Source organism: Aptenodytes patagonicus, chromosome 5, assembly GCF_965638725.1.
Source record: "Aptenodytes patagonicus chromosome 5, bAptPat1.pri.cur, whole genome shotgun sequence".
Classification (NCBI taxonomy): domain Eukaryota; kingdom Metazoa; phylum Chordata; class Aves; order Sphenisciformes; family Spheniscidae; genus Aptenodytes; species Aptenodytes patagonicus.
The window spans coordinates 76,667,999-76,693,825 of record NC_134953.1 but is presented as its reverse complement, the minus strand read 5'-3'; the positions used below and the strand labels follow the sequence as shown (position 1 = coordinate 76,693,825).

General features: G+C 38.8%; 1 protein-coding gene across 5 annotated transcripts in view; it reads left to right on the top strand.

Moving 5' to 3' along the window:
- Window positions 1-25,827, top strand: part of ARHGAP29 (Rho GTPase activating protein 29) — a 55,573-nt gene that overhangs the window by 2,893 nt on the left and 26,853 nt on the right. For 4 of the 5 annotated variants that reach the window (XM_076337775.1, XM_076337772.1, XM_076337774.1 and 1 more), the window contains exons 2-3: window positions 49-393; window positions 23,257-23,400. In XM_076337775.1, the coding sequence (XP_076193890.1) occupies window positions 132-393; window positions 23,257-23,400 (406 nt within the window). In that variant the 5' untranslated portion in view covers window positions 49-131. Of the gene's footprint in view, window positions 1-48; window positions 394-23,256; window positions 23,401-25,827 lie in introns of those variants that run through there. The other variant, XM_076337776.1, reaches the window with a different exon arrangement.

Genomic DNA, 25,827 nt, shown 5'->3' with positions numbered 1-25,827 from the left:
CATTTTTCCTTCTCCTCCACCTCCTCCCCCCCCCCCCCAATTTTTAAGGGTTTCATCTTTGGCTTGTCAAATGGACATTAAGTGACACTGAGTGTTAACTGCAGAGCTCTATCAGCACAGCGGCTGCTGGGATGTTGCGACAGAACGGTGGAAGTAACAAGCGTGGTTTGGGATTAGCCCGACTGTCTACCTCCAACTTCTTCACCATCTCTAATTCAGGAAATTGGGGAATGGGGCGCAGCACCAAGAGCAGCTCTCTGAGCAGCATTAGCTCCAACTCTGACTGCTACGATAATCCTGTTGTGGATCCAGAATACATCATGCAACTGGTGAATGATGTCAGAAAATTTGCAGATGTGTTACTCTATTTGAAGGAAGCCATTCTTTCCGAAGGTGTGTCAGTTGTTCTTTATTCTTAATTCTTAGATTTTCTGAAACTCTCACGACTCCATTCATATGTTTTTAACTAGTCTTTACTGTGGTTATTTCCCCTTGCCCTTTACCTTCCCCCTTTATCCTCCCTTCCTCCCCCCCCCGCCCCCCCAGCATGATGATTACGGGAAATGGTGGCTGTTAGTTTGGGTTCTGTATTTCCTCATCAGAACACTGTGCAATCTGTTTCATAATCATAACAAGGGAAAATAGGCTTTTAGCAGGCTGTCTAGGCTGATGCTAAAAGCTAGCGAGACCATCAACTGGTTAGTTTTTAACTGCCTGAATGTTTTTTGTAATTCCAAAGAATTCTGTTAATATTTTGGTGATGTTTCAGTTTTCTAGGCTGTTTCGGTTTGGTTTTTGAAAGTCTTATATGCTAGTAGTTTGAGTTTTAAGGTAGAATAACTGTGCGCTTTCTTCCTCTACAAATCAAGTATTTACCATCTTCTGCCAGCAGGTGGAAACTGCAAATTTTCTTCCTTATGAGGAGTGTGTGTCCCTGTTCGTTTAGGGAAATGGTATTAGTCCATTTTTGATCATCAGCAGGAAAGCTTTTATCTAACTTCTACAGAAATGTTATCATGTTAATAGCTGAAATGACATCCAGAGCAGTTTTGTATAAGATGTCCTGAGTGCTGAGCATTTGCAGTCACCTCTGTGATTCAAGTGAGTCAGCACGCAGCTGAAATAGCTCTGCCAAAAGGTGTGAACAAATCTTAACAGAGCAATAATTTGAGACTAGTGATCACTTTGTCAACAGTGTTTTTGCTGAGCACACAGGATGAGTGGAGTTATTTGTGAGGTGGGCTGTCTGGTGCCTGCTGACACTGAACTGGGTATCCTGTAGGAAAGGACTATCAAAATACTGAAGTGTTCCAGTTGCCATGCAGCAATTGTTAATTTAATATTCAGTTTAAAATTTTGGCCTCAGAAGATCCAAAAAACTGACATGGAAGACAGGAGTTGTCGTCTTGTTTTATACTACGTTGTGGAATTAATTTGTGAAACAGTGTTGTTCATTTAACGGATTGTTAATTTATAAAGGAGACGTTTCTTTTCCACAGTTGCGAGTGTTCTTTTTGACCTCTGTCCCTAAAATCTCATAATATAGTGAGTTCTGTAATATTGGGCTTGCTTACTGCTGGCTGGAGACAACCTCCTGGAAGCTGCATAGTTTGGATTGCATTTCTCCATCTTATTTATCTTTGGAAATGTTTGCAGTTGTCTGTCCAAAAATTAACAAAAACTTACTAAGGTGATTGAACAGGCTTCTTACACATAAAATTCTGGCTTGCAATGCTTGCAGCTTACCACCATCCTGAAATTAGTTGTGTGAATTATTCCAAGGTGGAATCAATTGCAGGGATAGGAAATTAATTTCTTCCTTTTTGGACAGCATTAATCTATTGACTTGGTGTAGATTTTGTTGAATAGTAAAACTTTGCTCTAAAGTTTATGAAATAAGAACTAAAAATAAATTCTGCTACTAGCTACCGGAAAAAAAAATATTTTGATGTGTATATGCTGCATGCATCTTCAAGCAGTTCAAAAGTGGCAAATATAAGTGGTGCAACAGGGTTGCATCAGTGAGCTCTTGTATTTGCCTGGTAAGTGTTCCTAGAGTCTGCTGTAGGTCCTTCAGCTTCCAACCACTGTTCCCTCAGTTAGCTTCTACATCTACTGTTAGTCGTAGTATTGCCACTTTGGCAGATCTGTCTGAAAACTCCTTTCTATGCACAGTAACTTCACTCTAGACCATGCGGCTCCCCGTTTGTCGGGGCCGGCTGTTCCACTGCTGGGGTCTGCTTCAACAGGTAGGCTGATTCCAGTGGGTGCATGCCTTGAATTTCATATCGACTGATGGTTGTATTCCCCGCTTGTGTTATCTGAGCTGCCTTGGAAGAGCCTAGCAGTTATTCACCCATGGTTCACTTAACGTTCTCCTGATGTGGTGATACTATCTTGGATGAAAAATCTAAGCTATTTTGGATTATAACATGTATTCGTGTCTAAACTAGATCATAAGCAGCTTTGGATTATGGACTTGTACTGTGTTTTGTATGGTATGAATGCAAGTTGATATGTGACATGAAGAGTAAGTTAAGATCTCTTTTAAGGTGAGAGTGTTATATAACTGAAATGTTCTGTAGATTTCAAGGCTACTTCTCTTTGCATTACTTATGCTAATATAATTTAATTTCTTGCAGTAGTCTCATTGTCATAATGCTGAACAAATTTTGGATATTACTTTTCAACAAAGGTAAACCCAGCATTGTAACTTTGTTTTTCGGACTCTCACCCAACAATGTTTGTTGTATAAACTGAAATCTAAAAAACTTGGAATCTCCTTGCTGGCACCAAGTAGGAAACTTGTTTCTTAATGATGCTTCACATAAAAAACCTGAAACACCTCCACCCCCTCCAACCCCCCCCCCCCCCCAAAAAAAAAAACACCCTACCCAAAACCCGCAAACAAAAAACCCTCTGAATATAACTGTAGAGTTGAAAAGTTTGTCAGCTGTTTGGACATGAGGGAGCTGCAGTTGCCTCTTGTGTTGAGTGAAATACCATGTGTTCCATACACTTCAGTTCTTGCTGTCTTTTTTTTAAATTCCCTTTTGAATCTAGGCATTGTACTCACTGGATGTAACGATCTGTTATTAGCGATTCAGCCTGAGGCATAGGATCAAGATACTTTACCAATGTCTTCATTAAAGAAGAGATCTGGGCATTTTTTGAACCTAGGTCAATGAATCCAGTGCTGTTTCACAATAAATTTTTTTATTTAATTCTACTTGATGACAGGCTGAACCTGTAGTGGTTGAACTGCACAAACAGTTAGTGCATCAGTCTCTTGGTCCAGTCTTCAGTTAAATTTCCAGATGAGCGAGATTGTGTCATATGGCTGATATTAGTAAGGATATTGTCATCCTTATATTGTCATCACGTCTTTGTGTTTTGAAGTGAAAGGTTGTCTTCATTTGTAGCATTCGTACTTTATGAGATCAGAGATAGTTGAAATATATTGAGGAGACTCAAAATAAGTCAATCTTCTTTCCTTTCTGATAACAAGAAAATGAAAACAGTTCCTCAGAAACCCCTGCCTGCAAGACCAAACTTGAGAGTATACATTGAATTAATACCTAGAAGACTCGGATCGTTACCTGCAATCCGTGCTACTCTTAAGACTGTTAATTTGACTTTTCAGTTTTATTGGTGGCATTCTGTATTCTTGTTGTACCCCAGGTTTAGTTCTTCTTTCAGTTTTAATGTACATCCTAAGTGCAAACTGTTAAGACATAATGGCTTGAAAGCTGGTAAGTTTTCTCTTTGTGTTTTGAGTTCCAATAGTAACTTTTCAGCCGTAGGTTAAGTGTGGGAACCTAATTGTTGCCTTCAACTTGCCACCCCTCTTTGAAAAGGTAGGACATACTGTGAAGTACAATCTAAAAGCTGGAGCCATCTCTGATCTTCAGAGGTAGAGGTGGCACTCAAGAAGAGAAGTAACTTTCCATGGTAGAGAATGTTTTAGGAACTGAGACGTTGTTTGCCTCACACGGAGACCTGCTGAGGGCTTAACAACCTGACCCACAGTACTGAAAAAGTACTTAAGAATTTGAAGTGTATGAGGTATACTTAAGGTAAATCCTGTAACTTAAAGAGGTTAATTCTCGTCCCAAAGCATGGGTTTAATGCGTCTGCAAATAAGCGATGTTGAATTTTGAGGCTGGGTAACTTCTACATGCATACCATGTTCTTCTGGAGAATAGGAAATATGGGTAACTGCTATATACTGTCCAATCTTTTCAAAATATAAGGATGCCTGTACCTCATAGAAGTTGTATAGAAAGCATGTAAGCCACTTTTTGGGACAAAACATGCAGGACCTACCTCTTACAAACTTCTATTAGAGAAGTTATCCATTCAAAAATAGTATTGCTTATTGCATAGATATGCAAAGTTGAGAGTCTATTTAAGAACAGATATTTATGTATGAGATTGGTGACACTACAGCCTGTGCTGTTACTGCATATAATAAATTCCACTGTTGCTTTAAGCAAATGATGCCACTGTGTGGTCTTTGCTCAAATGAAACTCATTTACTGAGGTTTAAAAGGACCACACAAAAGAATATTTAGGACATGATCTGAGTTCCTAATTAGAAGATATTTTACTAAGTGTTTCACTTTTAAACAGTAAGTAGTAGCTTTTACTTGTATCACATCAGAGATGGGGGAAACATTCCTGTTTCCCTAGTCTGAAGATAGTTAGCTACTAGTTTTGTGACATCTGCTATTTATTTTTTTTAAGGAATGTAATGTATGCTTCATACTGTAAGGTCTGCCCTTGGGACTGTGGGAAATATTGTGTTTCATTATGAATAGCTCTAAGGGTAACATTTGCATGTGGTTTAAAAGTGCAGGAGTAATTATACTTTATATGTTTATATATAATCTTCTTGACTGTACTTCAGAATATATTTTTGAATTATTGGTTTATCACAAACTTTGAAGTAATCTTCAAAGTGTGATACTGTGTGCTTCATGTGGGTAACTCTGCATCCTTTTCATGAGCAAAAACTTTTTTCCTCAAGTTCATCCTATCTTCAACTAATGTAAACTGTAGCTTATTCTAAAATGTTAATATACGCTTTTTTCCAGAGATCTTAGGAAACAGAATAGCAAGATAAAGCTCTTACCTTTCATTGCAGATTTCTCTTTGAGGATCAAATCTTGCTGTCTGGTTTCTTAGAGTTTGATAAGTTTTTTGTTTTTTTTTTTTTTTTTTAAAACTGAAGCAGAGGTAAAAATACTGGTGAAGCTGGATGGCCTGGTCAGGAATGTCTGCACCCTCTTTATAGTAGCACCAATACTTTCAAAAGGATCAGGAATGCTACCTAACTTGAAACCTATCAGGTGCCTATTTTTGAAGGATAAGATATTCAGCCCAGTGGGACAATTTTAAAGGTGTGTCAAGTTAAATAGTTTCCTCAAAATAAGGAACTTGTAATCTCTAGTGACTTCAAAACCTTGTTTTAGCACCACGGAGATTGGTATTAATCGCATGCTACGTTAGAAGCCAGAAGCTGTCTACTGAATATAGTGCCTGAGGGTCAAAGATGAATGATTTCTCTTCAGCCCTCCCAGGCTTGATAATGTGTGCTTTTTCAGTCCTGTCCGTCTTTTTAGTATGATTAAGGCACTGTAGTATTTTTAGCATTTGATTTTTTTATTTCTTTATTTTCTTAGAGTGTAAAACATTAATGTCCTTTTTCTGGGGCAGTTTTTTTGAAAGTCAGTTTGTCCTGTTTTGCTAGGGAAATCTGAAGTTCATTAGCTATTGCAGTGAAGATTACAGATTGAAATTATGATAATTTATAATACTAGGTGTAATTTTGCTGTTTGTTCTTTATTCCAATTTTGATGTTTCTCAATGAAAGGTGCTGTCTTTGATACACCTTAAATTGGATGTATTTACCTGTCTAATGACACCTCATAGGAAGAATGCTTGGTAGGTGGGCAAACTGCTCTAAACAAGGATCTGAGAAAGTGTTTACCTTTCTTTGCAACAGTCTCTGGAAGGAATGTTTGGGGTTTTTTTTGTTTTGAGGGAAGTTGGACTGATTTCTTTAAAATTTTTGTGGAAGATGGTGCTGGTTTTCTGTTTGATAGTGTTTTGTGTCTTAAACAAAAAACCTTTATGGAAGAAGGGAAAGTAAAATGCTGTTAGGGCAGCTAACTTTCGGGGACCGTGAGAACATAGTGATTATCAAATGCATAAACAATCTGCTTGTGAATTGATTAAATGACCTTCAAGAATCCTCGGGAAAAGGCAGAGGAATTCATGTAAAGCGTAGCACATTGTTTGTCGTCTTCTATGTAGCACAAAAAAAGGGGAAAACAAATTGTCTAGTGATTTCTGTAATAGGATTTATCTACAACATTTGAAGATGTTGACAAATAGTCTGAAGTGGAATTTTAGTGTTAATCACTTCCAGGATCTACCGAAGTGTTATATGCTTGTAATATCAGAAGAATAATTGTGTAATTTATTATTAAAAAATGACCTTTTTTTGTACTTTGTAGCTCTACTCAAACTTGGTCCACAAGGAACTAACTGCATGTTTAAATGTATTAGCCTGTAATAACATTGTCCATCCTCTTGCTGAACCAAATAAGGTGTTAAGAGGTGAATTCTGACAATTTGTATTTGCTGCTTTGGATGTTATTGTTTCCACGGCAGAGTTGGCAGAAGTGACCTTGTGAGCCACAGTAGCAGGGAAGCTAGGACTAAACCAGACCGGGGCAGGTGTAAGGCAGCTGGAAAGACTAACTTCTGAAGGTGCTCCTGCAGAAATTACAGGTTTTCCTTCCCCACCAACAGCTGAATTGATGGTACAGTTCCGTAACTGTTGAAAAATCTACAAGATGCATCTAAAATTTTTTTTTTTTTATTATTATAAAGCTTGTTATGTTTAGAGCTCTGTTTTAAACCATGCTAATAGTGTATTTCCACAGCAGCTTAGAGAAGAAACTGAAGTGTGAGCTGCTGTGATCTCACCACTTCTTCCTGGCAGTAGTTCTCTGGTGACTGCAAGCCAGTTCTGGGGGCAGATCTGCCTGAAAACTAGTCCTAGGAAGAAAGGAACTAGTTTTCAGCCAGATCAGTTCCGTGAGCTGACTGTAAGGTTGTATTGAGTACCAGCAAAAGAGGGAGAAGGCGGCTGGCAAAGGAACGAGTGGCCAGAGGTTAAAATGGAACAAGACTGTGAGGGTCTAGGCAAAATTGGTGTGGCACTCCACCTTGGCATTACAGCATACACTGCTAAACCCTGTATCAACTATTTTGTCTCCTCTATTGAATGCTAAGTTTGACGGGCATATGAAGGAGGGGAGGTGGGGGTGGAGAGAACAGCGAGCAGAAAATGCCCTTTGTAGATGACAAATTAATCAGCCTTCTTAGCTCTGATCTTTTGGCATGTTTGAATTTGACAGTCATCTTTCAAACTTGCCTTCCTAAAACCTGCTTCTTATATGCAGACATATGTGCTTCCAGTCTTTCTGACCTGGAAATTCCTTAGTGCACCCTTTCACATATCTCCAAGTAGTAGTCACTTCTAAATATTAGTTCTGTCAATCCAAAATCAAAACTGTTCTTTGACAAATGTGAAATAGTCTTTCAAGTTAAGAGATATAAAGGATGTAAACAAGGGTAAGAAGAAAGTAAATACTTCCTTAAATTTTTTTTAACAAGTAAAATTATTGCGAAGAACCCAAAGCCAATAGTAGTGATTGGTTTTTTTTTTTTAACAGCTTCTGATGCTTTTTATGGCAAAACTCGGGGGGAGGGAGGGGGAGAAATAGGCACGTAAACTGCTTCTCTTAGTCAAACTCTAGGACCACAGCAAGCCAGAGACCTCCTGGTCATTTTCCCATGCTTCGCTTACTTTCACACTGTCCTTTCTTCCTGGTCTCTCTCATGAGTAGAAAGCACTGAGATCCTTGGCTGTGAATCCTGTTCCTGTCCAGTGCCAGATTCCTCAAACCTGAGAAGTTCTGCAAAGAACGCTGAAGTTTGATGTACTCCTGAGAACTCTGTCCATAAAAGAACTAGTGAAGCCTGAATGAAGGCAAGCCCACAACAATCCAACAAAAAGTAGTTTACAGCCAGAGTTTATGGGAGACAGCCATAGCTATGGACCATGCTTTTTCCCAGGAATGTTACACTTAAGCTGGGAGAGAGAACTTTCCACCTTTATTTATTTCACTCCAAATCATTCCACAACCTGTTTTGCCCAAGCTTCTTGTTTTCCACAAGTCTGCCATCTTGCAGGCTTTTGTTAGGGAGTCTTGGACTTTCAGACACTGTGACCGGAGCCAGAGGAGCTGGGCATTTTCTTTTGCTTTGCAGGTTTGCAATATTAGAGCACTGCTTAATTAATCTGCAGTCATGGAACAACTGTGCTGTTTCCAGTACTCTGAACAAGCGGAGGGAAAAACCCAACCTCCTCTTGAAGTTCAGTTCAAGCAAAGCTGTGTTCTTCATAGTCAAAGTGGAAGCTGCCCGTTAAATGCAGGTTGCTAATGCTGGATAGTAAATGCTGTTTCTTCAGTTTCAGGGAAGATTGAAGTTAAATAATAACTTAGTGGACCAGCAGATAAGTTTGTAGCTGATAGTACTACCCCTCCCCCAGTTGCATACTCCACATTCCTTCAGAACAAATGTTCACTTGTTGCTATAGTGTCTAAGATCAGCAGTCAGGAGGGTTGTGTGTGTGTCTTGAAGGCCTGTGAGTGTTTAAAATGTAAAATCAATCCTTATGTGCAGTCCGGATATTTTTGTTGACTTAAATAATTAGCATATCTCTCTTTAGGAAAACTCTGAACTATTTATAAGTGAGCAGAGGCATTTTCTGTTTTTATGTTGCTTTTGAAGTGCAAAAAATGTAATACAAGGCAAAACTGCATTCTTCCTCCTTACTGCATTTCTGATGTACAAAAGAAGCTCAAAACACTTAAAGAACCTTAGCTAGTTTGTTAATTACAATTACCTTTCCTTTTCGTCACAGCAACTAGACTAATGAAACTGAAATTACAAGATTAGCAAGATGAAAGGTGAGTAGTGAGGAAGAGGATGAATAATCAGATTTTCTTTTTTGAATGTAAATGTAAAGCCAGGCCTTTCAACAACAAAAATTCTTCGAATATACTTTGCAGCTTAAGAAACAGGGGAATGCTTGGACACAAAAACTTGTATCTCTCAAAGAGCTCTGCCCCAACACCTGAAAGATAGGATTTGATCCATATCCAGTGTGAAGTCTTGTGTTCTTAACAGCAATTCCTGTGTATATGTAGGAGTTTTTGTGTTTTAAAACGAAACAAAAAACCCTTGCTCTAAATTAGTTTCCTACTCTTGGTAAAATGTATTATATCGTATCCACAAAAGTACTCCATTTTCTCATTTCTCTGATGTACCAATTTATCAAAGTTGCAACATAAAACAAGAACATCAATACTAGTAATTTTTGTATGCCTAAGAGCATAGAGTTATGAGTTGTGACTGTCATCTTAATGATCTTGCCTAATCATTCCTTTTTCACCAGTTTCATTGGGAGTGTTTGTTCTTCCTATTTATGTAGCTAGGTCACAGAACTGAAGCTGACTTGTTCCTTAATTCCAAGCAAGTGTTCACCTAATCTGGCAGTTGCAGTGGTTTGATAATGTTAGATCTAATGTCTCATTAATGGATTGGAGTTAGAACTGTGTGGCAGGGTAGGAGATTTGATACAGAGCCTGCACCTTGATCTTCGTAGGTAGCTGTTTCCCTTTTTTAAGGAAAGTAGGGATTTTATGGGGGCTCATCCCTTTGTCTCCCTAAAGTGCTGCTTTTTATAGAAGATTGAGGTGACTCATGTAAGGCTGTAGAACATAGTTATGTTTGGGTTAAACTTTCATCTTAATGACATTCATTACAGAACAGTGTAACTGAAAAACAGGACTTGAGGAATTTTTTTGTAGAGGCTGTGATTTAACTGAACAAAGGGTTTTTCCTTTTTACCATTTTTTCCTTGTTTACTGTTTGAAGGTACGTTCTTAGGCTAATTTTTAAAAATATGTAGGAATTCTTATTTGTCAAATTTGGTTAACTTTATTTTGGAGACCCTGTCAACTTAAGACCAAGTTGTGTTCTGTCATGACTAAACTGCTTCAGATATTTGAGCAAGTCCAGTTATTGCTTAAATCTGAAGTGACAATGAAAGCCCTGTTATTGTTTAAATTTCAAATGGCAATGAAAACATATCTAATGCAAGGAGCAGTGAAAAGCTTTTAAAGGAACTTACAAGACTCTTATTTCTGGGGTTAGGGTACTCAGTTACATAGTCCTTTTGCTTGTGAAGCAGCATTTAAAATGGCTCCGGTTGCTTTGGTCTAGAACGATGGTCAGTGAATGAATGCTGGGACTTTGGTCTCTCACCTTCTTGCGCGTCTGTATGTGACATAACATACAGACTTTTTTATTTCTTTAACGTAAATGGGTATTGGAGAATGTATGGGAGAAATAAGAAAGCTTAAGGTTCAAATTTTGATGACTTAAGCAGTTCCAAAGAGCTATTGTAATAATATAGCATCTTCCCTTTTTCAAATGTGTTGATTCTCTGTGCTTTGTTTAACTTGGGTTCAGGACCCACAGGTGGGTTCATTACATTTTTTGAAGTTCTGTTAGTACTACTTATCTATGAGACATAGAATGACTGTGGTATTATGTATGTTGATATATATACTGTGAATACTAAAGGGAAAGGGAGGCTCTTATTTTGGAAACAATAAAGTGTTTCTTCTAACTCTTGTAATGTCTTAATCCTTTTCTCATTTTAGGAATCTGCAAGGTGTGGAAGGCCTGGTGAGGAAGTTTCAGCTAAGATGCATTGAAAATAATGCTGCCTTTGATTAAAATGAATTGTAGGATTATAGATCAATAATTTGCAGGAATTATATTTGTACGGTGGAGTTAAAGCACAAGTGTGTCCTCTCTCACCCCATGCCTTTTCAACAAGAGGTTTTGACATCTGTAGGATTTGGGGCCAAACTTCAGTCTTGTAGCACAGGATTTCCAAAGGGCGCTCTTCCCTGAGCGTTGTATTGAAATTTTTCCAGTTCATGCAGGTGTGATCAGTTTAGAGCTCTGTTGTGAACAAATTTAACATCACAGTTGACGTTCTACTTTTGGACTACAGCATATTCTTAGCTCTATTTGTAAGATCCCATGTTGCTGAAATAGTTATGGACAGGGAATTCCTGAAGCATTAACTTAAAGACTGCTCAATGTTCACAAATTCCTATTGCTGTTTTAGTGTTGATAGTGATATGAATGGATTCTTTAGTAGGATGCTTAAGTTATTTTGCCTTTTTGTTTTTTTTCTGGGGACTTTTTTTTCATTCATTGATTGTATATAGAGCATATAATGTACTTTGTTCTAGATGCTACCACAACTATGGAAGTAAAAAGTCTGTCCAGAAGTTCTTCAGTGCTGACAACAAGTGGAAAAAAATGTTTACTGGAGTCACTAAAGTGGAGGTGCAGAGAAGCAGAACAGTACTGGTCTAACAAAATGGGCTGTGGTCTCAGCGCACAAGTAGGTTAACTGCTGCCAGCAGAAGAGCAGTTGAAGGAGGAGGCAGCTTTTTGGAGGGATAGTCCTGTATGTTTTGTGCTTCATTTGGTAAGGTGCAGATTGTTTATCTGAAAGCTTAGTAGCATACATGAATTGTGATAGTTGAGTGAAGACAGTTTGTGAAGGGCCTTGAGAAAGTGACCATGATAAATAGCTTATGCCAGTGGTGAAGAAGGGGAAAGTAACAGTAGGATTAAGACTGCAGAGTGGTCAAATAAAATGCTCTCTGGTATTCATGTTTAAGCCCTTGTGTTAAGAACAAGCAAACAAATTCAGCAAGGAATGGAGAACTTTCTAGCTGTAGCTGGCTTCGGCTGATGACTAGACATGAGATTTTAGAGAAGTGGCTGAGAACTTAATTTGGAAAGAAAGCAATAGGTCTGGAGCGTATAAATAAATTGGATTCTTAATAACAAGAGGCTTGTTATACAACATCAAATGCTGCATGCCATTGGATGAAAAATCAAATGCATGGGGCTACTATTCAAATACGTAGTTGACCAAGTTCTGCCTGTTTCTATTATAATCTTCACATTCTGTAGCTTTTACTGGCTTGCACATCCTTTGGTTGTTTTTTTAATTTAGCATTGACTAGCTGGAATGACTACTTCAGTGGTACTAGGGGGAAACAGCTATGTAAATCCAGAACCGTAAAGCAAACAGATTCTGTGGTTTGTCTTTTTCACCTTTCTATTGCAAGGTATTAGTGAAGAAATCTTACTCAATTAAAAATGCATAGTGAGCTGTGCAGTGGATTACTGTTGTCTTTTGGGGTGTGCAAGTGCCAGTGTGACATCAGTTACTGCTATAATGACAGTGCTGTAGTGTTTTCTCTTCATACGTAATCGTCAGAGGTGTTTTGGTGTGAAATATCTGACACCAAAACATTATATTGCAGAGGGGATTGACTATTCCTGAGTCTAGGAAGTGGGAAGATTGTGAAAGTATTTCCTCTTGAGCAGTCAAATGGCTCATCACTCTCTCACCTGTGCAAGTTACATAGTCAGGCTTTACTCTCTTGGGTGGTTGTGTCAGCAGGACTTCAATGCTGGAACTTCAAATTATTAATCCTTTATGTTCACCAGTTTTCTAGACAACTAGTGGCACTGGCTGCTGCTTTAGTGATTTGAATCCCACTTAAAATCTAAGGTGATTTTGCATAACTTTTTTTCTTTTAATCAGCAAAACAGAAATGGAATACTATCACATCCTATAGCAGTCCGTAATTGTGTTTAAAAGATCCTTTAAAAGAAATGCACAAAGTAATGCACCTCTTGTTTAACACCATATAATCTCATAATCCTGGCTTTGTGTGGTCTTTTGAAAACTAGGTGGGCTGGCAGCAATAAAATAGCTTCTTCGGTCAATCAGTGACTTAGGCTAAAAGTGGAAGGAGCAGCCATGTAGAACAAATAGTATTTTAGACTAAAAGTAAAATGAGTTAAAGGTTAAGTATTTTTTTTATAATCTCTTGATGTGGGTTAGCAAAGGTTAAACTTATTTTCTTTTGAATGAATAAAACAACACTTTCATACTACCCCTTCTGTGTGCCAGTTTGATGTGGTAGGATCAACTTTCTGGGGATAGTCTTTCGTTTTCCAACTTGTTCTTTTTTCAGAAATTTGTGCTGTGAAAGTTGAGTGAGTATTACTTCATATGTTTTCAGAACTTGAACCAGTATGCAAGCAACATAGTTGCTTAAAGCATAAAAGTTTTCTCATTTTATTTTAAGTGTCTTCCTTTGGCAGCTGTTCAGTCCAGGGACTGCTTTACTAAGTTTTAGTGCAATGCCCTTGAATAAGAAATAAGTAGCATACTACTAAAAGTATAGTCACTAATCCTGATGGATACGACTTTCTGGTGAAATGTTACTGATCAGACTTATTGCAAATGTATTCATCATAAAGAATGTAGTCTTACGTCCACATGACAATTTATAATTCTAACTTAAAATGTGTTCTGAAAGTGCTGAAGCATTATCCTCACCTAGTTTTATTCTTAAACTTCTGGAAGACTCGGGGAAATGGTACGAGCAGTGGCTAAAATGGTCATGTAGTGTGTTCGCTCTCATTTATCAGAAACGGATAAATAAGGAAACTCCAGAAATTTTCATTACTGGTTTTTGGTCTTTAAATTTTGGGTTAATAAAAGATTAATGTATTCTAAAGATTAAACTGCATGGCTGAACACATCTAGGTTAGTTGACTGGAATCTCAAGGCTAGTAGAATACAAAAGTTGAAGGAATGTAGCGTACAGCATATTGAAATAGATTAATGAAAAGCTGCATTGTGATAGGTTTTTTCCAAAAGGCTTCCCCACATACACAAATAGGGAATTCATCTATGAATTTAAATGTGAAATGAATGTGAAGTAACAACTGTTCTGCTGATGTCAATTGGCAAACCAACATAATGAAAATATTTAACTGCTTTCAGTGTAGGCAGAATTATAAGATTTTGATTATTCTGATATATTTTGCATGTACACCATCTATTTTCTTGACTTTTTGAAAAGATTTTTTTTAAGACATCTTGATTTTTATAACTTTCCTTTAATTTCTGCAAAGGAATCCAGTCTTGGTTTGCCCTACTTACATAGGCAAGAAGGACTTCTTACATAAGCTTTGACTTTTCAGAAGTACAGAATTGGTCCATAATTAAAATGGGGTAGGAATGTTAGCCCAATTTTAAAAACAAACAAACAAAAACCACCACAGCTTAAGGTCACATCAGAGGCTGGTCAGCATGGTTAATGGCCGAATCTAAATGGATAGACTGATGTATTTTGGCCAATCCCTGATAGCAAATGACAAATCTGAAAGGGCTGTTTGGGTATTTGTGGTACACAACAAAAGCTCGTCATGCTAGAAATCTTACCTGGAAGGCTAGACTAACGAGGGATAGTTTTGTGTTTTATCCAAGAGCAATTTTTTCTGCAAAAATTGCAAGCCTGCACTTTCACCCTGCTTATTTCAAATAGTCAAGAGAGAACTTCCACCCTTAAAATACCAAAAAACTGTAAATACCAGGTGCTTTTTAATTTTAACCTAAATTTGTGCAACCTAATTTTAAGATCAAATTTAGTAGCTTAGCAGTAAATAGGCAACTGACTTGCCAAATGTTAAATCCTTTCTTGTATTATAAAAACATCATTTGTGTATAATAAATGAAATCAAACACTGCTACTTTGAATATACTGTATTCAATAAGCTATTTGGAGGAAACTTCCATGCATTCTCACTGAATTGGATCTGTATATTATTCGCAAAAAAACCTCCCAAACTTTAATGCTTTTATGTCAAATAGGGATTTGGGTTACTATTTTTATGCCTTTCTTTTCCTCATTCCTAATGAAACGTCACATGTCCTTAGATTTTCTTCACTGAAGTAATTGCTTAACAGTTTATTTTCCATACATTGTCACTTTTGCTGCAATATAATGTGATTAAAACATTGGTTGCAGTGGATTCTGGAGCACATGTTGCCAAAGACTCTATGAATTTGGTGTAGTGTCTTTTAATGATGCCATGACAACAAGGGTTGCCATGATACTGATTAACAAAAAAGCTAGGACTGGCTATCTTGCTATTTTGAAAGCTTCAAGTACGATGTTTCTTGACATAGGGATGAGTAGGTAGCTTCTAATTCTGCATCATAACACAGGGTTGAAATGTGATTACTTCACTGGTGCCTTTGGCAGCTTCCAGCCTTGTTAGAGATTTTACAAGGATAAATTCTTCCAGAAATTCTTCTGAGTTTTTGTTTTTCAGTGAATTAAAATGTTTCATTCCTTACATCTGCAGCACGTTTATACAGCCAAATAAAGGAAGAGATATGATAGCTAAGACTGCTGTTTCCTTATCACTCCTGAACTGTGGCCACCAGCAAATAAAATATCTACACCACCATTAAAGGAAAAAAGTTTTGTTCATTTTATATCTGTACAATTGATGAAAATCACATCTAGCCCATACGTTTATTGCTTTACAAAAGCTTCCTTGAGACCAGACTAGACAGCAGTGACATAGGTCAACTTTACCATGGTCAAACCAAAGTGTAAAACATGCTTTCACTGTGTGTTTGATTAGTTCTTGTTGTGTCTTGAGTGTGATAGTGACCTCTGTCAAATCAGACAAATACGGCAGGCTGTTAATCATGTTAGAATGGGGCTGATGGGGGGGAGGAGGGCAAAAATAAAATGATGGGTTAATCTGGGACTGTTTCCCAAACTGCAGATGTAGGAATTAGGTGATTTCCACATGGTTCATTGTTGTATGGTTGTTTTGCCTACTCTGTGATGCTCACTGGGAAGTCTCATAGTCTGGATCAGGTTCAGAACTGAGTGCTGACAGCTTCCTAGTACACAATACGGACATTGATGAAGATGACAGTAGCGTGATTTTAGTTGAAAGTTGTTTTACGTTGGATCAGCTTCATTCCAATGCTGACTTTTTTTCCCCTGACCTGGGTGGCATAACTACTGATACCATGTAATCCTTCTGTGTAACATAGTGGAAACAGGATGTAATTTACCTTAATGCCAAAAATGAGGTTATTAGTAAATAAGTGTTGACAGCCTTTTAGGCAAGATGTTGGTCTTGCAGATTGAAATGTTGGTTACTCAAACTTATTTCTTCTGAATCCTTCCAAGATCGAAAGTGATGAGGAGCTGACTGTTTGCATTCCATAAGGTGAAACTTTAATAAAAAGTTCTGGATCTAGATATTGGGGAAATTGCTTCCCAGTTTGTGTGCTTGTTCTCGCCACCACCCTGCAACTGTTCTGTCTGGCTTCTCCCTTTCTTCTGAAGGAGATTGGGGTTTATGCAGATGATGTGAAGTGGTACTTAAAACCAGAACTGAGGCTCCTGTATTGCAGTGGAAGTAAAAGGGGAGTTGAAGTACATGCTCCTCAGCTGATCCCAGGAAAGCAGCAGTTTACAAAGGGAGTTCTCAAACTGGGGACTAGACCTAGTGCGGGCGATGGTTAGTTTCTGCCACTGGCTATGGCCCCGTGGCTTTGTGCACAACTGGCATTTAAGTGTTCTCATCCAGTTGCATTTATTCATCTTCTGAAACTAGTGGTAACATCCATAGAGTGACTGAGTTCGTGGTAGACACTTACCAAAGACAAGGCATTTAATCGTGTTCGTGAGGGTGGATGGAGAAACTATTTGTGCAAAAATACCAGTTACCTTGTTTATAGTAAGATTTTTCACAAGTGAGATGAGTTTATATATATTCCTTCTTAGTCAAAAGAATGGTCTATGTATATAAACTTGTGGCTGTAGAGTATGCATGGCAGGTTGTTCCACACTGATAGTATCTCTCACTGTGTATAGCATTCTCGAAAGCTATTGAATACCTGAAGTAAATAATCACATCTTTCTACTTGTAAAAAGCGTATGGAAAGCAGGACCTTCTTAGATGGTGTGAGCTAGAATATTTGCTTTGAAAGTCTTGTATGTAATCTGACTTCAAGAATTTTTCACGGATGTGGTACTTTTCAGTTGGTTTATCTAGATCAATACCTTATCTTTCCTCTTCATCAGAGTGACTAACTTCAGTTCTAAACAGACTTTTAGCCACAGCAAAACAATAGTTGTATTAGTGGTTCCCCTTCTCTTATGGCTGGTGGAAGTTGGGAAGTAGAGGGAGAATCTGCTGCTGTTAGAAAGCGTTAATGTTCTAAGTGGAGAAGCAGTGAGCAGAATGATGCATGCATCTTCTGTATGGGTCTGAACAGCCACGTAGGATATGCGATGGCCATGGAGGGGGAAAAACTGTATGTTAGTCTGTATTTAAACTTGTCCTGGCAAACATTTGTTGAAATAAACAGCTTCAGAAATGTTTGGGCCAACAATAAATCAGGTCAGACAAAAGAATACCAGCCAACTGACACAGCAGTGCCTTTCCCGACTGCATGTATTGTGACCAGCCCTGACTTGGCAGGGAGGGTGACTGGCACTGACAAGCTTGATGAGCAAATTTTATTTTGTTTTGCATGAACAGAATCCATAGCTGTAAGGCCGTTATTGCTTGCTAAAATTTTCTAAACAAAGGCTTCCTGTTGAGAAATACCTAAAATTAGAAAATAGGTAGCTTATGCTGTTTTTACATTAAAGATGGATGAGTGGTTATAAAATGTGGTGACCGAAAACATCGGAGTGGGATGCTAATGACAACAGTGTGCTACTGAGATGGCTTGGCTAACACTGACAGGCTTCCCAGCTGCTTTGTTGTATCATTCTTGTGCATTAAGTTTGTCAGCTTTGAATACACGCTTTGTCACCCTATTCTTGCTCCACTTCTCCTACAGAGTATGCTTTCCTGTTGTTGGCTTTACATTTTTGGAAGAGCTTGTTTTCAGCTAATGTAAAGGACAGTTTAAACCCCAATGAAAGAAGATTTGCAGGTAGGCTACTAAGCTCTCTTCAAGCCTTCCCCCCGCCCCCCAGTTTTAAGAGCTCTTTTTTTTTTTCTTTTGGGGGGTAGAGGGCTGACTGATTGTCATGGTTTAACCACCACCCAGCCACTTGCTCACTCCCTGCTGGTGGGATGGGAGAGAGAATCAGAAGAGTAAAAGTGAGGAAACTTGTGGGTTGAGATAAAGACAGTTTAATAGGGAAAGCAAAAGCCACGCGCGCAAGCAAAGCAAAACAAGGCATTCCTTCACTCCTTCCCATGGGCAGGCAGGTGTTCAGCCATCTCCAGGAAAGCAGGGCTCCATCACGCCTAACGGTGACTTGAGAAGACAAACGCCATCTCTCTGAACGTCCCCCCCTTCCTTCTTCTTCCCCCAGCTTTACATGCTGAGCATGACGTCATATGGTGTGGGATATCCCTTGGGTCAGTTGGGGTCAGCTGTCCCGGCTGTGTCCCCTCCCAACCCCTTGTGCCCCCCCAGCCTGCTCGCGGGTGGGGTGGGGTGAGGAGCAGAAACGGCCTTGACTCTGTGTCAGCACTGCTCAGCAGGAACGGAAACATCCCTGTGTTATTAATGCTGTTTCCAGCACAAATCCAAACCACAGCCCCACACTAGCTGCTGTGAAGAACATTAACTCTATCCCAGCCAAAACCAGCACACTGGTTCTTCCAGGAGATTCCAGGAAACTGTAGTCACCTAAGCAAACAGCTGAACTCACGTGCCCAGAGAGGTCTTCTGTGCTGCAAGGTCACCAGCAGTCGCAGTCCTCTGGTCCCAAGTACTAACTAGTCTTCTATGGTATTGCAATTCGTGTTATTAAGCTTGAGAAAGATTTAAAACCCGATATAGCATCCATTGGTGGAAGAATTTCCTGCTTGACTTCCTGTAGATAAATCAATGTGTACAGTGAGACAAGGGACAGAAGAAAAACTGAAAGTAAATATTAATTTTTATGATTGCTTAAGTCAGATTGAATTACTGCAGGAATTTGTTGGAGACATTTCCTCATGCATTCTTTTCACTGTCAACAGTGCTTGCTCTACCGTTATTTTGGTCTCTTAGCCATTTTCGGACTCCTTAGTATTAAAACTGTGTTTCTGTTAATCTGGCATATTTAGCTTATTTTACTACCTGAGGCTTATAAATCTATCCTGAACAGGAAATCTCTGTTTTAGTGTCTGTCTGGTAGGTATCAGTCACTGAATGTAGTGTAGTTGTGGTTCCTGATGGCTTCTGCCCCTACCCCTCCCCAAGCACTACTTGTGTCACAGACCTTTTGTCTTCTGGAGGCACAGAAACAATGTTTCAGGTATTTTGTAAACAAATAATACAGTGATGGAATACAAAGACATCTCAGTTGGGTGTAGCCAGACCTTTGCTTTTGAGACTACAAATAACTAATCTCATGCTTGAATGCATTATTTTAGTGATAGTGTTCTCCTGGATGGTATGATAAACATTAATTCAACTCAGCAGTTGTTTTCAACTTGCATTTCCCTTTGAAGCTTACTGCTTCTGTTTCAGACTTGAAGAGGCTTGTGTCCCTTAAGGTTTTTTTTTCCTTTCTCTCCCCCCTCCCCCTCCCACTTATTTTGCTTTTTTCCCCCAACTCTGTTGCTCTGGTAAGATATTATCAAACCTTAATACTAAGAAACTGCATTTTGGGATCAGATATGCTTTAATTAGTTTTCTGTATGATTTTTTTTTTTGCCTTGACCTAACCTGTAAGGAACCTTAAGAGGCTGTTTTATCCTGTAATGACAAGCCTCTAGTTGTGGGTCACGCTGAACTCCCCAGAATAATTCATGCAGTTTGTCATATGCCTGTGCACTCGTTCCTGAGGACTCTCAAACTGGGAGTAATCTGTAGATTGGTTTGGCTGCTTTCCTGCCTTGTTTCCCCTCCCCTGCTTGTTTAAGGGACCAAAAGTCTGCCCACCGTGTCGCCAAAAGGACCCGGCTGGGGGGTATGTGCATGGGGTATTCCTGATTACATGGTTAGGAACTCTTCTCTCTCCAGCCACAAGTGAACATCTGTGCATCAGAAGACAGGGACACCTTCATACTGGCTAGGCAAGAGATACAGTTCTGGTCAAATGGTGCACTTGTGCAGCACATCTCTAGTCAGTTGACCACAGTATTCATGCCCTTCATGTGAGGACTGCATATATTCTGGTTAGACAGAGACAGCTGATGGGGAAGGTTTGTGGCAGATAGTCTTCAAATGCCTCCATAAAAGCCTATCTGTCCCAGTCCTGCCAGTATAAATCATTAATCCAAATGAAGGACTGTGGAATATTTGTCTGCCTCTGGAGGTTTGTAAGAAGAGATGAGACACGACCTCCATAGACTACCTCCTTCTTAAGTATTTCAAAACTCAAGTCTACACACTAGACATGTTTCTTAATGAACTAATTGGAATTAACTTTAACTATCTAATATCCTATTTCCTGAAAATAATGTTACTATAATTTTTAGATCTATTTTCTACGTTGTCTGATTCACTTTGGGTTTGTGGGCATCAGTACAGCTCTGCTGTCTTTCCTTTTCCTCATTGCCTTTGCCTGGAGCTGCCCAGTACTCTCAACAGCATTTATTCTTGCATTGATGGAGTACAATTGAGGCTTTGATGGATTAAAGCCCAAAGGGACCATTAAAATTACCTGGTTTCATTTTGACAGCTATAAAATTTCTGCAAGTGTTAGAAGGTGGCAATGGCCACGCTGGCTTACACTAAAGCTGTGTCTAACTCAGTCTCTGAGCTCCAATGACTGCCAGAAGTGAATAGCTAGAGAAAAGTAAAAATGCTAAGTTGGACGTACCCTCTGAACCCTTTCTGCTTAGGGGAGTTCTTGAGCTGTTGCAGGTTACATTGTTTGTTTTAGTACAATGCTTAGTAGTTCAGTAGACTAAAGAGTGGAGTAGTTGAGTGAAAAGAGGTTGTGGAGGCAGCTTCAAAAGGACTTAAATGTATTCAAAGACAGCAGGTCTGTAAGCAGTTACTGGAGTGCGCAGGAGCAACTGTGGTGCAGCAGTTGTGGGTGCTAGGGGACTGGACCGCAGAAAGTGGCCAGTCTTGTCTAGTCTCCTAAGCAGCATCGCCCACTGCTGTGTAAGGCACAGGCTAGCTGGACCCATGGCCTGACCTGGTAAGGTATTTATTGTCTCATTAGTAACCCACAGGGAAACTTAGAAGAGTTGGTCCAGTCTCTCCTTGTTTCCACGTAACCTTCTTGTCTCAATGCTGTTTTGGCAAGAAATTCCACAGATCTCTTACGTGAAGAATCAGCCTTTTCTGTTTTGAATCTGGCTCCTGCTTGCTCTGTTTAATCATCTGAAGTGTGTTATATTTAACTGAAAGACATTGATAAGCGATTGATTCTACCCGCTATTTTCATGCCTTTCATGATTTTCTAATATTCTTTCATATCCCCTATAAATCGTCTTTTATCCAAGGTCCCAGCTTCCGCTATTGTTGCTTGCATGGAAACTGCTTCAAGCCTGGATTGCTTTCCCATTAAGTTCCAAACTCTGAGCTATAGTATGCCTTTAGATCAATGTGTGTTTGTCATACACACTAGTAGCAGAGGTGGTTTATGTACTGAATCATAGCCACGTGTCAAGAGCCAGCCTCTTGACATTTTTTTTGCCTTTGCTGTGTTTAAGTCCTCAGTTAAAAACCAGTACGTATACCTGTAAATGAAGATAAAGCCACAACTATGTTTCTTTAATAAATTACGTAGAGCTTTCTTAATTTACTGCTGTGTAAGATGGGTCTTCCTAGACTTCTGTGTGTCCTGTTACAGATAGAGCTTCCTACTCCGCTCCAGCAGGAAAAAACATGCAAAGTGCCGGAGAATGGTAGATAAAGTTTTTGCCTTAGTCCACTTCCCGAGTCAAGGTTTTTCCTTTGACCGTGTATAAGCTAGTCTGAGTTGAAAAAAATCTCCTGATATCTGACATCTAGGGAGATAAAGCCTGAAGCACAGTGGTCCTTAGAAGGCTTGCTTTTGCACTTGATACAATCGCATGTAATTTCTACGCAGTCCCCCCACCTACCCACCTGACAGTAGTGATATACTGTACTGATATGTCATGTTGTACTTTGTTGATTCCTCAGAAAAATTTAGGTGCCTCTAGCCTAAATATAATGTCTTGTAGCCAGAACAAAATGGCTCAGATTTGAAACTGTTCTCTGAGTAACACTGGATCAATTTGCACTGTACTGTAATTGTCTGTATTGACCTGTTTGTTATTGTGGTCACAGACAACACAGAATTGCCATTCCTTTTTGCTCGGTGGGGAAGTGAGTCAGCTTATATTAGATCCTCTTTTTCTTTTTCATAAGCTAGACTTTCCTGAATTTGAAAGCTTTTTACCACAACTTGCAACGCAGCACTCTAGTGCATGGGAAACTTTAATTCTGTGCACCAGCACCTCTTCTGTAACAGAACGGAAGAGCTTGTGGTTTAACCTGTGCCATGAATGCAACAAGAACTATTTTTTAAAAAAATAAGGGGGAGGCGGGGGCGGGATTTAAGGGTGCATAGCAAGAGGCATATGCTGTAAAAACCGTCACCCTATATGTGTGCTTGTTTGAGAATTTTTCTGATTAGGCCTAATTCCACAGAATAATTTAGGTGTTCAACTTCTTTATCAGGACTGACATGCTTAAAGACAGACCTTTGTAGATCTAGGCTTATATACTAAAGATGCTTAATAATTGACTGACATTTGAGTTACAAGCTAGCCAACAGTTGCCAAAAATCTTTGTTTAATTCTATGAATATACAGAAATGGTGTTGAATTTGTATCAGGTGAGGAAATATCTAATGAGCAATCCAAATCTGCTTTTGTTGATACTCTTTTTTGAATATATGTAATTATCAAAACAGTGGTTGATTTAACAACATGAGAAAAAGAAGATGGTTTAATTCAGAAACCCTAGGGTATTGGTGTAGAGTCTTTTTTTTTTTTTTTTTAAAAAAGTATACTTGCTTGGCTTTTGGGGAAAAATGTGTTTATATGTAAATGGCATACAACATTGCACGTAAACTGTTGGGAAATGCTAGCATAACTTTTTTAAACAATGTCTTTGTTCTAAGCAGGCCCGGCTTCCATATGGCCTAGAGTTCAGTGCAGCTGAATACCATCAAAGTGGTTTGTAATGTGATTGGGTGTTAATTCACTGTTTTAATGTAGTTTCTCCTTTACTTTTTTCAGAAAATCAAGATGGCCTGCATCAGGTAGTACACGAACGCCTAGGGGAGTTGCTACGTGTTTTAAAAGCAGTGATAAATAAACATCAGACTCTAAACTCAGTTGATATTCTTAGTGCTGCAGGAACAGTTATTGCAAAAGTAAAAGGTAAGGAATTACTACCTTTCATATTCTTGGAAAATTGTAATTGGTGACTTGATTGACTGGCTTGGAGTTATAGATAGGATTTTATGTATACAGAAGAAACGGGGGGGGGGGGTTTAAGAGTAATACCTTAACACTTGTTTAAAAATACCTTCTCTAAATGAAAAGTAATATTAAATAGCTTGTTTTCCTCTTGAGGTAATAAAACTCTGCTTATAGGAAGCTAGCTGCAAACCCACACCAAATTCCAAAAGCACAAGCCTTTGATCTTGAGCTTTTCTTTACCTGTGTATCGCAGAATAATATCACAGAATAATAAACCTCGCATTTATCCACTTAGAGGTTTGCCAAAAATCTTTGCTTCATTCTATGAATTTGTAGGGATGGTGTTGGATTTGTATCAAGTGAAGAAACATCTAAAAGAGCAATCCAAATCTGAATGGCCTAACAGTTATAGATTCCGCAAAGAGATCATAAGCATGGTAAAGGTGTCAACAGCAACAAAAAAAGCTTTGCAGACATATATGTTAATACTTTCTATTGCTGGCCTTTGCTGCTGCAGTTCTCTCCGTGTCAGATGAGTGGTGAAGCGCGCAATTGCTCCAGCCCCGTAAACCATAGCTCTTTCTTCTCTGTGTAGCCTTTGACTGCATTCTCCCTGCTCTGGAATAAGTCCAGTATATTACTGTGGAACCAGTACAGTTTCTTCCATGTGGCACGGAGAATGCTTTGAGTAGGGTTAAATCTCCACCTCTTGCCTGTGTTAAATCATGTAGAACATCTTCCTTCAGGGACGTGTAATTTGGTTTTTCTCCTTGTTCTAGGGCTTTTACCCTTGTTTCCTCATTATCTTAGTATGTCTGAACATACACTGCTGATTCAGTAAAGTAGGAATATCGGTTAAAATGCTAACGTATTTAGCTGCCTGATGCCTATATCTTGGACTCTTCCAAGCTTCTTATGGATTTTTCCTATTGATATATAGTTTTGCCAGTTCGTTTGATCTTGGCAGGTACTAGCAGCCCACTTTGCATTTTCTTCCTGCTACATGTAGAATTTCCTATAGATCTGTCCCTGGTATTTGAAATGATCACAGGGTTATAACTGCAAACTTCTAAACTTGCTTTAGAGAATTGTACGTAACAGTAGGAATGCCCGGGGTATCCCTGAGAGGTTGCTGTTTGTCTTGTTGATCTTGGGAAGAGTTAACTACACGTGTACAATGGTAATCAGATATTTACACATGAGAACAGGTTAAATGTTTAGTGAAAATAATTCTATATCCACCTTAGACAAGCTGTTTCCATGTTTAAGTGCTATGGTAAGATCACTCTGTGTTTTCCACTCCCCCCTAATTTCAGTGGACACAGGACAATGTTCAACTGCTCTTTAATTTAAGAAATGTTGAGGAGAACTGCCTTAAGGTATGCAAGTAAATCAAATTACATCAACCTTTGCTAAATCCAAAAACTATTGCAATATCTGTCCTCTCTGGACTACATAGTTTATCAAGGTTGTTCTTGATATGCAATGCCCCAAATTGATCGCTGTTTAGACTGTCCAAGTTTTCCATTACAGAGTAAAGCAGTAGAATTACTTTCCTTGTCTCACATGGTAACATTGTTGATTGATTCCATAATTATGTTGGCCTTTTTGTCAATTTTTGTGTTCGATTTAAAGCCCATGTTAAGTCCAAGGTCAGTTTCTGTAGTTCTAGTGCTGAACCAGTTTTCCAGATCTAGATTTATGTGTTCTCCCTCCTGCCCTTCTGCTGCTGCAGTGGAGAATTAAGCACTTTGTTGAATTACATAATCCATTCCTCCAGAGTACTTGCAGCCTTCTGAATTTGATGTCATACATATTTTCTTCTCGGTGCACACTGTTCCATCATACAGTTTCAATAGCACTGAACCCTGGGTGGATGCATTGGTGTTTCATACATTTTTCTTACATGCATCTGTTTCTGCCTGGTTTGAGTAGCTGTTCTTTGAATAGTTACTTTAGGATTCGTTCATTTCTCTTGATAGTGAGCAGAAGAAATAACTTTAGTACTAAGCCTTTTTTTGGCAATACAGATATTCACAAATACTTCTTAGCTTTTCTCCCCCTGAACAGATTTTAGTTCATATAATTAGTATGTTTGCACTTGAAATAAACTAACTACTAACATTTGCGTTGTAGAGTTCGCTTGCTGTTAATATATTGAGTTTACGAGGAGCTACAGTCATGGAGGGATTGCATTATTTTCTATATGGAAAGAAAAACTACTGCTAGGAAGGCACTGTGCATATTGTGTAATTACAGAACTTTGAAAGAAACTCTACTCTTTATTGTTGTAAGAATGCCACTTGAAACAAAAGCCGTACAGTCATGTCTTCCAGTTTTCTGTCAAATGTGTTCAAGTGGGTCAAGTTGTAAGACCGTACTTCA